Here is a 12,493-nt window from a genome sequence, read left to right on the forward strand (position 1 = left end):
TTTGTACTAACTGGGCTGGCAACTTAATTCCTCTTCCTCTCCTGTTACCTTGATACCATAAAACTTCACACTCATTAAGCTACTCTCAAAAATCTCTAAATACCCTGAATTTAAATCCTAAGCTCTTGGGAATCTGACCTCTATTTGTTACTCTAGAATTTTATCTTCTTATTCAATGAAAGTCTTGTTCATGCAGCAGATGTTTTTCCTACTGATATCCTGTCTATATTCTGAATATTCCTGCTTTTGTGCCTCCATTTAACTCTTTGCCTGAGAAACGATTTCCCCCTCCCTACACCAATCCAATTTCTGCTTCCTCTGAGGACGAGTTCAAGCCCCCTAAATCTCTCACAAAGCAAGGAAGCTTGTCTACCACAGCCCCTACTTATCCTTTCTTCCTCACAGATCCAAAAGCACTTTCATGTGATCATTTGGTTCTAATACTATTGATTAGATAAATGAACACACTGCTCAAACGCTTATCTTTTTCCTCTTTAGCTCTCCTTGTGGGATAGCCTAACTCAGAATACTAAAGTATATTTATAGTAGGCACTCAAATATGTTATCTTGATTGATCCCAAAGAGCCAATAAAGTTAGAAAATTAAGATTTGTGAGAATCAATAATGCATAACCCCTCTTACTTTCATTGTTAGTCATTTATCTAACTCTAGCTATATAAAACTCAGCTAAGAACTAACAGGAAAAAAAAAGGATTTCCAAGTAGCCAAATAACTTGTCCAGCGTGAAATCTCAAGTACTTTACTAAACAGATTCAACTTAAAAATCGAGACCGTGATCAAGGAACTGCTATCATCGAGGAAAAAGATTTTGAAATCTACATGTGTGAACAAGACTTCTGTTTTGGATGACAGTAAGATTAGTAAGAATCAAAGTGATTTTTAGGCTACCTCAGTGTCCACAGCAAGGACGGAGAAAAAGTCAACCTGGGCTATTTAATATCTAGGCCTTTTAAGGGAGTCTTCTATAGAAACTAACGTAGATCCTGAGAAGAGAAACAAGTCTTGTAAACATCCAGAAACATCAGCAGATGCTGAAAGCTTTAAAGAATTTAAGAATATTTATTTTGCCAAAAAGACTTAAGGGGATGTGATCGCAGACTTCACATTCTTTTAATGCTGCCATATAAGAGAAACTGAAGACCACAAGGAGGAGGTAAACATCAAGTAGAATGAAATGGCTAAGACAGTTTCCTGTCCCAGTGGGTTGTTCAAGAAAAGGTGGTTCATACAGCAGCTGAAGGAGGCAAAGCAGTTGGACCTCCAAAAGCCTCTCAACTCTTGGGACTGGGGGGATGGGAGCAGAGAAGAGTGGCAGAGGCAGGATTGTCTCCCAGGGTTTGGTTCCAGGCCCTTTTCCTAGCCTCGCTGAATTCTGGTCATCCATCCTTACTGCTCCATCGATATATAAAAATATTCCTTTTCTCTTTTTTGGTAAAAAGTTGGGTATAAATTGACACAAGTTTACAAAGGACCAAAAAATGCCTGTGATTTGCTGAAAAGCTACTTTTAGCACGTAAGTTTAACATGATTTTCTTTTACATAGTTTTACTGTTATTTGATGGGAAACATTTGTAAATCTAAAATAAAAATATTTCTAGCAAGTTGGGCAGATACATGGTGGAGGATAAAATTTATTTGGATATGCTGGGAAGGTAAGTGAAAAAGTGACAAAAAGTGAAAGATGAGTAAGAATAGAAAAGGGTGAGTAAAGGCTGGATGAGGGTCTCAGAGTGAGAATGGACTTCTTCCGCCCTTCTTTCATCAGTCAATGAACAAGAACTGGGTACAACTTACGTTTCTTCGACTTATCCTGACAGAGACCAAGAATATCACACATTTGACTTCTGATAAGAGGAAAAAAAGTTACAGAGTCAAGGGAAAATGCTTTGAGGGAGGCACTGATATACCGTTATCACTGCTTTCAGCAAGGCCTCCAGGGAGCATCTGCTGGCAGATATACTTTTGTCGTTAGTGCTGTGGAGTTGATTCCGACTCTTAAGGACCCTCTGTACAGGAGAGTGGAACCCTGCCTGGTCTTTTTGCCCATTCCTCTCACCTTCTGGTGCTGTATCAGACAATGCTCCCCCCACTATTCATAGGGTTTTCATGGCCACGTTTTTCGGGAGTAGATGGCCAGGTCCTTCTTCACAGGCTGTCTTAATCTGGAAGCTAACTCCACTGAAACCTCTCTACCATGGATAACCCTGGTGGTATCTGAAATACCGGGGTACCGCTTTCAGCATCACAGCAACACACAGCTGCTATAGTATGACAACTGACAGACAGGTGGTCTGGTTCCTGACTGGGAAACGAACCTGGGCTGCTGCAGTGAGAGCAGTGAATCTTAACCACTACGCCACCAGGGCTGGCTATACTTAGTATTTTCAAAAGAAAGCAAAGATGGTTAATGCGGAAATTTTGCAAGTAAAACACCTTATTTTACTTATTTTGTGTGTGTGTGTGAATGGAAATGGGTATACAACAGATGACAAACATCCTAAGATACTGAGACTTAGTCATTGGGGAAAAAAATGTCATTTCTTTAAGGCTGATGAAACAAACCTTAACATTTGGCAAATTTTCCCCTGAAGGATGGTTTTATAAATGTCCTGAACCAAGAATAGACCATGACCCTTGCTACTAAAAATGTGGCTTGCTATCCAAATGTATAGACACACTGCAAAACGTTAAGAATATGGGGCAGTGTTTCACTCAGATATAAACTAAATGTGGAACTAACCATAACGTATGTCACATAATGTCTACTAAAGAGTTTTTGAAGTTAGGTAAGAAGAAAACTAATGATATTAATAGGAAAACCTATAAGGCAGAGAGACTCAAGAAATAACTTTCAAAAGTAGTAACAGACTTTTGTGAATATTCCTTAAAATCCGGAGCAGACCACTGGTTCCTAGCATCCTCCATGCGGAAGCTCTGCAATTCTTTTTTGGGGGTCATGTCTTCAAAGGCTCCACAGTCTCTCCCCTTTTAGATACAGAGGAAAGAAAACTATCCCTGTGCCCTTCTAGAGGAAGTGTTAACAAGAGTTTTTTTCCTATTTCCCCTTCATGCTGTCCAGTATAACTAATTATTATATATTTCTTTCAAAAGATCACTGCAGTGTAAAACAATCAACTCATAAGCTAAGGGAAAAAAAGGCTCTTAATAAAAGAAGGCATGACTAGTTAACCTATAAAGGAAACAACTGGGGAAGGCATGACTTGTTCAAGTTTCAAAAAGGGGGAGGGGGATTACTTAAGGGAGCACCTTAAGGACAGAAAAACAATTGAATAAATCAGAATAAACCACATTGAGGTGGTTTGTGTCTTAAAAAATCACATAATTTTCACTACTGTATTAATCTTTCCTTTTGAAACCATGTACTTTAGGGGATGATGTCTCTTGAACACATCCAATGATCCTAAAGTCACTTAGACAGAATGAGATGCTTTACTCATTCATTCAAGAAAATTTACCAAAGAGTCTATCAGTCAGTAAACTAAGAATACAAGATACAAAGCTGAATAAGAAATAGATGGTCCTTTCCCTTATGATGTTTACTCTAAGGAGGGTAGATATGTGAACAAAAAACCATGTAACAACGGGATCAGAGCTATAACAGAAATATGCAAAAACTATTATGGGTAGGATCAGCTTTCCCATGGGGGTCAGAGAGGCTCCACAAGAGTTGACATTTGTGCTGGTCTTAAATGGAAAAGGGGGAAAAATTACTTCAAGCAAAGCAAGTATTTATGCAAAGTACAAGGTATGAAAAACATGTTTATTAAAGAACAGCAAGTAGTTTTGTTCCCACCCCACTGCACTGAAAGATGTGTGTTGCACAAGTTTATTAGCTAAGAAAGCAAGAGAAACTCTTTTAATACAGAAGTAGAAAATACTTCCTTTTGGTTTGGAGATCATTAATTTTAAACCTCTAGGGAAAAAAAGACTTTGCATATTTTTCTCATTTTCATGCAGTTTTGAAATCATGTGGCCTGAGAGAATATAAACCAAAAAAGTTATTAGATGCTACAGGCCCAAGGGGGGAACCCTAAGAAACAGTACAAGTACAAATCTTCACTGACAAAAAGGAGACACGAAAGCACAAGAACCTAGAGTCCAAGGCATAACTCTGGGAGAGAGCAAACAAGCTAGAGATTTAGGGTTTTCCATTTCAGGGCTGACTGTGTGACACGCAGGAAGTAGCAGGAAACCTACACAGCCTTCAGCAACTTGCTTGGTCCTCTTGGGAATCCAGTTTGTGAGACCAAATATTTTCCAAGGTTCTTTCCTTCCATAGCTATTATACATGACAGATGAACAACTTAGACTGAGTGAGTAGAGGAAAAAAGACCAGGGTTATATGATGATAAAATTCCACGTTTTATATTTCATTTAGTAGTTTAGAGAATATCCTGTTTGTCATAAAAGGAAACCTTTTGCTTTTTCTCAACTGGGGTTCCATGAAGAATTAAGTCATAATTGCCCCAAGACAGTGGTTCTCAAAGGGGGACCCCAGGACCCCCGGGAACTCCTGAGACTCTTTCAGGGTCCATGAGGTCCTCTATTTCCCAACCATCTATTTGTGTGAGACTGTATTTGCCTCATATATTTCAGCTAAACAACACAAAGACTCAATGCAGAAGCAGATATGAGAATCCAGCTGTCTTAACGAAACAGTAAAGAGATTTTTCAAAATGTACCAATATGACATTTCTCTTACTACAAAAATATAGTTTTGGCTTTTGTTTTGGAAAACTACATTTAATTTCCATAAAAATCACATTGTTTATCCTAACATACAATGAGTTTATGGTTATTTTCAAATGAATTAATAACTAAGTATCTAATAAGTTTCTCAGTTTTAATTTCTAATATGGTAAATACTGATAGCTATAAGTCCTGTAAGCAAAGGCTCTTTGGGGTTCTCACTAATTTTTCAAAGTATCAAGAGATTCTGAGAGCAAAAAGGTTTGAGAACTGCTATCTTAAGGCATCCACTGTATATATTAAAGTAACTTTTCTTATGCAACTAAGATGGGAGAATAGAGAAAATAGTCTCTTAAATTCACGTTCTGTGGTTCAGATGAGAAACTGCCATTAAAGCTTACATAGCATGGCACGTAACAGGCACTCAATGAATGTAAATGATGGAAATAGGATTGGGAGCAAGGTGGCTTCAGGTGGTTAGGACTAACTCAAACTTTTTAAATAAATTAATAAGCTGTCAGATCAAGTGACTCTATGGTACTGACATTCATATTTTACTTCCTATGTGTACTTTAGGAAATGCTACTTGTTTTCTTAAAAAACAGTTTCTTGAGCATTTCTGTTTAGACCACATAGCCTGGCATTCACTCAGAAATGTTCACCAATACCCAATACCTGGGGTGTATCTGTTCCAAACACTGCATAAGAAAAACTAACCTTTACATTTCATCTCATGACTGCAGGGGTATTAGTCTCTAATAAACCGTAACAGGCATAAATAACATTAAAACAAAACAACCATACAATTTACTTTTATAAAAGAACTTTATTGAGGTCATACAATGCATTTTTGCTATACTTACCGTATCCCATATCTGAAGTTTTATCTGTTTTCCATCAATAGTTATCATTCGAGCACCAAACTCTACACCTGAATAGAGTAGAAAATGATTTGTTACACAAACTAGTGGGATAATATTTCACATTTAAATATTAAAAAAAGGATGTTTATTTCCAGGACACGCTATGCCAGGTGACACATAGACAAACTTTAACAATTACAGCTCCTATCCTTAGAAAATGTGTAAGCTAAGGCAGAGGTGCTAAGAAGACCTAAGTTAAGGATATAACTAAAACACTAAGATATTCAAGTCTAGTATAGTCAGGAAGCCAACTGCAGTCTTCATGTTTCGCAGGCTCAGTAATATAAAAACAACTAGAAATTAGATTCAAGAACCATAATTATTAACAAATATTACAATTTCTTTAAAATTATTAATGTGGTATAAAAATCAGAAAAAGGAATAGATGAATTTCAACATCATAGTTTTGGTTCCCAGTATACGTTATCAAGTAGGAAAGAAATCTCCAACTCTGCCCACTAGAGATAACCACTGTTTAAACATACTTCCAGACACTGCTCCACGAAGAAATACACATGGAGAAATAAGTACACAATTTTACATAAATGGGAACATACAAATGCTGTTCTGCAATGTGCTTTTCAGTCAGTAATATGTCACAGACATTATTCCATAATCACAAATATCTTTGCAAATCAATAAATATATAAAACCATATCATTATTTTTGATGTCCCCTAATATTCCTGTGTGTGTGTGTTTGTTATGTGTATATATAGACACACACACACACTCTTTACTAAAATGGTACTCTGCTGCTACAAATTTAGATCATTCTCAAATTTTCACTAAGTAGTTGTTGAAATGTACTTTCTGCATACATTTTTCAACTTATGGTTTTAGGCAAATTACAGGAAACAGGATTGCAGGTCAAAGGAAATACAAACTTTACACTTTTAAGTTTACTACTTTTGCTTTTTTCTTTGCATTTATCATCTCTTTTGAAAGTACTCATTCAATCATCAAAATAGGAGAAGAAAAAGGGGATAACTTCAGAACAGCAAACAGCTGTCAAAAAGACTCTGAAAGAAGTCTATCACTTATAATGTACCAAATCATTACGGCTTGAAGTGTGTTCTATCAGTATTTAGATCAGAGTCAGAGTGAAGGGAAGACACACGTGGTCTCCAGAAACCAGATATCATCTTGGCAGAAAAACAGCTTCTAGTTGCCCAAGGAAGGGCAAACCGCCCAGGGTCAGAATTACATTTCAGCATCTCTTATAATTCTCCCAACTGTGATTAGAAGGGTGAGACAGAAAGGTAATTTGTCTTCCCATGATATGTAACCTGACGGAGTTTTTACTTTACATTTTAGTACCTGTTCCATCCTAGGGGCATAGGCGATACCAAGAAATTAATGATATGTTTCTCAGACATAGCAATACAGGAAAGCTAGAGAGAAAAGATCCAGGAGTCATGATGTACTAGAGTGAAAAATGCAAAATTATAAAATTATGCAGTGTAAAACCATGACAACATTTACACATCTACCTGTCCACATACATATATTCATATATATTCTGCGCCATGTGGTGGAGAGACACACAAAACAATCATCCACCAGATTACCATCAATGACATGAAAATGAGAGTAGTTGAGGAAAGAAACCAATGGCTGAATACAGGACAAATGTTCTTTGAAATATCCAGGATTTAAAAGGAATGTACTAAACTACAAAATTCTACATACCAGTAAGATATTTGACAAAGTGGAAGCCTTTTCATGAATTGTTTCTAGCCATAAACTGGAGCGAGAAATCCTATTTTTCCTTCCATTGGCATGGATGGGCTTTTAACCACAATCCAAAAGCATCGGCACTGCTCACTGGGATTCAAGATTTCTTCAATCCAATGCATAATGTCAAATTTGACAATAAACAACTACAAATTAGAAACAGACCCTTGACTGATAACCAAGGGTAGGCAGGCAAGGCAAACAAGGGCAAGCAGATGCTCTTTCTCTGGAAGTGACATCCTGAGCAGAGGGATAAAGATGCTAAAATTGATTTGCAACCATTTCATCCTAGCAGATGAAAGGCTACGACCGTCTCTGCTGCAGGGCTGTCCTGCTTCCTAGCCTCTAAGATGCTCCATTCCTGCCCATTCTCAAGTCCAAGTGGCCACCCTCCTGTGGGTTCTATATGAAACTGCAGATATTCTAATATATTAACTTTCATTTAACTTAGCCATAACTGGATTTTGATATATTTATCTCTTTATTCCAAGAAGCAGACAGAGGTTGCTAAAGCCTAACATCTTTAAACAAAGATTTTGCCTCTAAAAATTTATCCAATTTTAAAGAAATGTTATACGAAAATCAGGACGTAAAGCAGAGAAACGTCATAATAAAATTGATGTTTTAACTTCACTTACCAAGAGGATGAGGACAGAGAATAAAAAAATGAGAGGCAAAGAAACTAGTTAAAAGGCTACTGCATTATCCAGGAACAAGATAAAGAATCAGGAACGAGATAAAGAATAACAGTAGAAAAAAAAATACAGATGTCAAAAGGAAAAATTGACAAGTACTACTGATTACTAAAAAACTATGATTTCTGTTTTCCTATCAAATGAAATAAAAACAGACAGAATTCAATTTCAGCTTCAGAAACCTAACTCTTTCCCATCTACCTTCTCATAACTGGGTTCAACGCAGGTTTTACCTTTGTATTCTATGTGGCAAAAGAAAATACTGAAGCTAGTGTCCTGGAAGGCTTGGAAACATAAAAAAAAACTCCCAAACCTGAATTCTCTTCTAGATTTTTAAACATTTTAAATCTTTTTCATTAAGTATATATATATACGCTTGAGAATCCCTTTTAGAAAGGCTTTTTTTTATGAGATAAAGCGTGATCCCCGATGCCCTTGAGGCTCTCTTCCCAGATACATTTTCAATTAAGAGACAATGTGGCTGCCAGACAAATTGTCTGTGGAGCCAAAGGCAAGGCCTGATTTACCTAACATTGTCAGGGAGTGACGCTTATTTTTTAAGGCGTTATTCACTTCAAACCTTCCAGAACAAAATACTCTCAATGTAAATACATATTTTCTTTTTTTCTCCCCAAATCCCCCCAGTACCTAGTTGTATATTCTAGTGGTAGGTCCTTCTAGTTGTGGCATGTGGGACACTGCCTCAACACGGCCTGATGAACGGTGCCATGTCCGTGCCCAGGATCCGAACCGGTGTAACCCTGGGCCACCGAAGCGGAGCACGCGAACTTAACCACTCCGCCATGGGGCCGGCCCTCAATACCTATTTTCTAAATGTCTCTAAATCATTATCATCCCTGCATAGTAAGAAGCAGAATGTCGCTCCTTCCCCCAGGTGGGGCTGCTACAGCAGAGAGCATAGCTGGCTATGAAGCCAAGAGTCAGGCTGGGCCTTCCTTAGACCAGTATGAGAACATACGGACCTGCTCCTGCAACCCAGACACTGCAGAGGTTCAAAACAGAGACTTGTAGGAAGAAGGTTTGATTTTCCTAATTCTAGAATCAAAGGGAAAACTACACATAAAAAAGAAATTTCCTTAATTTTCTATGAAAAATAAACAGCAAATACCATAGTAAAAGGTAAAACATCAGAGGAACTCAAATTACACTGGAAAAAAAAAAGATTACAACAGACATCCTCAATTTTAAATTGTTCTTAAGATTTTGATCATAAATTACAAGAACAAAGCTAAACGGTATAAATATTAGCTAAGGAAAAAATTATGACTTACAGATAAGACCAAACTATCTACTTAGAACGTGCAAAATAATTTAACAACAATAATGGTGGAAAAAACCCAATTCACAATAGCAACAAAATCTATAAACTACCAAAACAAACAAGATAAGCATAAGGCTGTATAAAGAAAATTTTAAAACTTTACAGAAGAGCACTTAGAAAGCTGGAATACAGGAAAACACATATTATGTATATAAATAGGTAATCTCAATATAATAAAAACATAAACTCTCTAAATTAACTCATAAATTTATTTTTATTATTTTTATTTTTTTTGAGGAAGATTAGCTCTGAGCTAACATCTGCTGTCAATCCTCCTCTTTTTGCTGAGGAAGACTGGCCCTGAGCTAACATCCAAGCCCATCTTCCTCTACTTTATATGTGGGACACCTGCCAGAGCATGGCTTGACAAGTGGTGTGTAGATCTGCACCAGGGATCAGAACTGGCGAATCCTGGGTCACCGAAGCGGAACATGCGAACTTAACTGCTGCACCACTGGGCATGCCCCTTTAACTCATAAACTTACTAAAATTCTTACCAAATTTTAAAAGCCTCACCAAAAATTTTGCAACTTGGCAAACTGAGATGAAAGTTCACCCGACAGAACATGCACAAGAATAATCAAGAAAACTCAGAAAAGGAAAAATGCCAATCATATATTAAGTATACCACAAAGTTACTACGAATACCATAGTGCGATACTACCTTATGAAATACAAAAAAAAAAAAAACCAACCCAGAAATAGAATAGATCTGAGAGTCCCCAAACATGCTCACTAACAAGGAGATTTAGCATATGACAAAGGTGACAATTCAAATAGAAAAGAAAGACAGGCTTATTTGTGTGGGGCCACAAGCTATAAAGCGATTATAGAAAATCATATACATGACCATATACCAGATAGAGTACAAATTTATAGTATTAGAAGAATATTTAACAGAATATGTACATAATTTGTGCACTGAGGAGCCTTCCTTAGTAAGGCTTGAAAGACAAAGGAAAATGCCAATGGATTGACCAAAGAAAACTAGTAGTAGAAGGGGGAAAAATGTAAACAAGTAATTAGAAGACACAAAAGTGGTTCTTAAACGTATAAAAAATGCTCAGCCTCACCAAAAATTAAGGAACTAAAAAGTAAAATAACCATTTTCCCCTCTCCAATTCACAAATATTAAAAACATTAATAAGCTGTAGTAGAGGCAAGGGTGATGAGAATGGGTACTATAGTACATTGGTGGAGGAAGCACAAATTTAGAACAGCTGTGTGTTGATGAATATGTTTAAAAACTCTAGAAGGAGATACACAGGCCAAACTCACCACAGTGGCCACTGGAGGGCCAAAGGCAAGTTAGACAGGGAGTTTAACTTTCTCTGGATATTTACAAGGTTTTCATACTGACCATACCCTGTCAGAAAAATACACTTACATTTTAAGATTCAGGTACACAGACTTTGTGTGATCTACATTAGATGTTCACACAACGTCTTTTAAGCTATCTTCCTGTTCTTGGCAATGTAATTCTAGATAACTCAAGTTATCAGAAAATTGAACACCAAATAGGTGTATTTTTAACAGATCTCCTGTGGTGAGCCTAACAGAAGAAATGATGCTTCAATTCTGCCACCTTTTTCCCAAAAGTCTACTTTCACTCCTAGTAGTCACTGCTTATATGTTGACTGGGTTAAGGAAGTGGGGGAAATAGGCAGGAAGGTGGAATCAACATATAAATGGCTTGGCCTCCAGACCAGTGTGTCCATTAGCAGGTAGTGAAATAAATGTGGTGAGAATTAGTGGGCTGTAACTAGAATTATTTGTAAACAACGTAACTGAACAGCATTAAAAGGATGCATACACTAAGCACTGTAACATTACATGTTGCTTTATAAAGCTTTCCCTCCAGAGAGACAGTATATTAATTCAGCAATATTTATAGAGTCCTTGTATGTTTCAGGTGCTGGAGATACAGCAATGAACAAAACAGGTAACTCTGCTGTCATGAGACAACTTCACTTTATATGGGTGAGAGACAATGTTCATTTATATTTACTTGTATAAAAAGTTAAGGAGAAAAATAAATCTAGGCAAGAGGAAGGGTATGGGGGTGTGTCTGTGTGTGTGTGTAGATGTATAGTTGTGAGGATCTGGGAGGAAAAAAGATCTGGAGCTATTTGGGATGTGTTCAGTTTGAGATGCCAATTAGACATACAAGAGAAGAGACGTTAAGTAAGCAGCTGAATATGTATACATTGAAGGAGAAAGCCCTAGGTGGAGCAGGTTTAGAACAATGAGAGATAAAAAATAAGGACAATTCTTTCTGAGGACTTTTGCTAAAAGGAGAGAAAAGGATTGAAAGCTGGAAAAGAAAATAAAGTCATAAAAAATTACCATCAAAAAGGGAAAAAATTGATACTTGAAAGAAAAAAACCTGCTGAAGCACTGTTCTTGAGCAGACCTTGCAAATTAAGAGTTCATCCAGATTAGCAAGGAGAAGGCTGAGTTTTGGGCACAATGCACGTAGGTGGGTCTACATGGTGGTGGAAACCTGTGAAAATGCTCTTCTATTTGCCTCTATTTTCTGAGTGAAATAGAAACCAAGGTTTTCATCTAAGAGTGAAGACAAGTTAGGTGCCGCATGCTTAAAGCGAAAGAAAGTATAATATAGTTATACAGGAAAAAGTGACTGGACTGGAAATAAAGTGTGATTGTTGGGCAGTTAGAAGTTACTATCCAAGGAATTACAATGAGACCAGCTAGCATGCCTCTGTGTTTTTCTCCATGCAGGCATGGAGTAAATATAGTTGAATCTAACCTAGGTGTTAGCCACAAGAGTATGATGAAGGAAGAAAGGGGACAAGAGGGTTGAGGGTGCATGGAGGAGTGATTATAATGACATCATTATAGTAGTTAGAAGTAAAGATGGACAAGGAGGGAAGTAAGAACTTGAGAGGGGTGAGAGTGAAAATGGAGAGAGTGAAAATGGTACATCAATGGATTACATGTCTGATGGAGTAAATAAATCGTTAACATTAGGAGCTAGACGGTGTGCATTAGAAGGATGCGAGGGATAGTCAAACAGCCAGATGCACGAAACTGAGATTCTGGAGT

At 37.2% G+C, this 12,493-nt stretch overlaps 1 protein-coding gene across 2 annotated transcripts in view; it reads right to left on the reverse strand.

The window, feature by feature from the left end:
- Nucleotides 1–12,493, reverse strand: part of RAB2A (RAB2A, member RAS oncogene family) — a 95,997-nt gene that overhangs the window by 45,955 nt on the left and 37,549 nt on the right. For both annotated transcript variants that reach the window (XR_011543029.1, XM_070630539.1), the window contains exon 3: nt 5,595–5,662. Coding sequence is in view for 1 of the 2 variants with exons in the window: in XM_070630539.1 (XP_070486640.1) it covers nt 5,595–5,662 (68 nt within the window). In the remaining variant the exon portion in view is untranslated. The remainder of the gene's footprint in view (nt 1–5,594; nt 5,663–12,493) is intronic.

This window comes from Equus przewalskii, chromosome 8 (assembly GCF_037783145.1).
Source record: "Equus przewalskii isolate Varuska chromosome 8, EquPr2, whole genome shotgun sequence".
Lineage (NCBI taxonomy): Eukaryota > Metazoa > Chordata > Mammalia > Perissodactyla > Equidae > Equus > Equus przewalskii.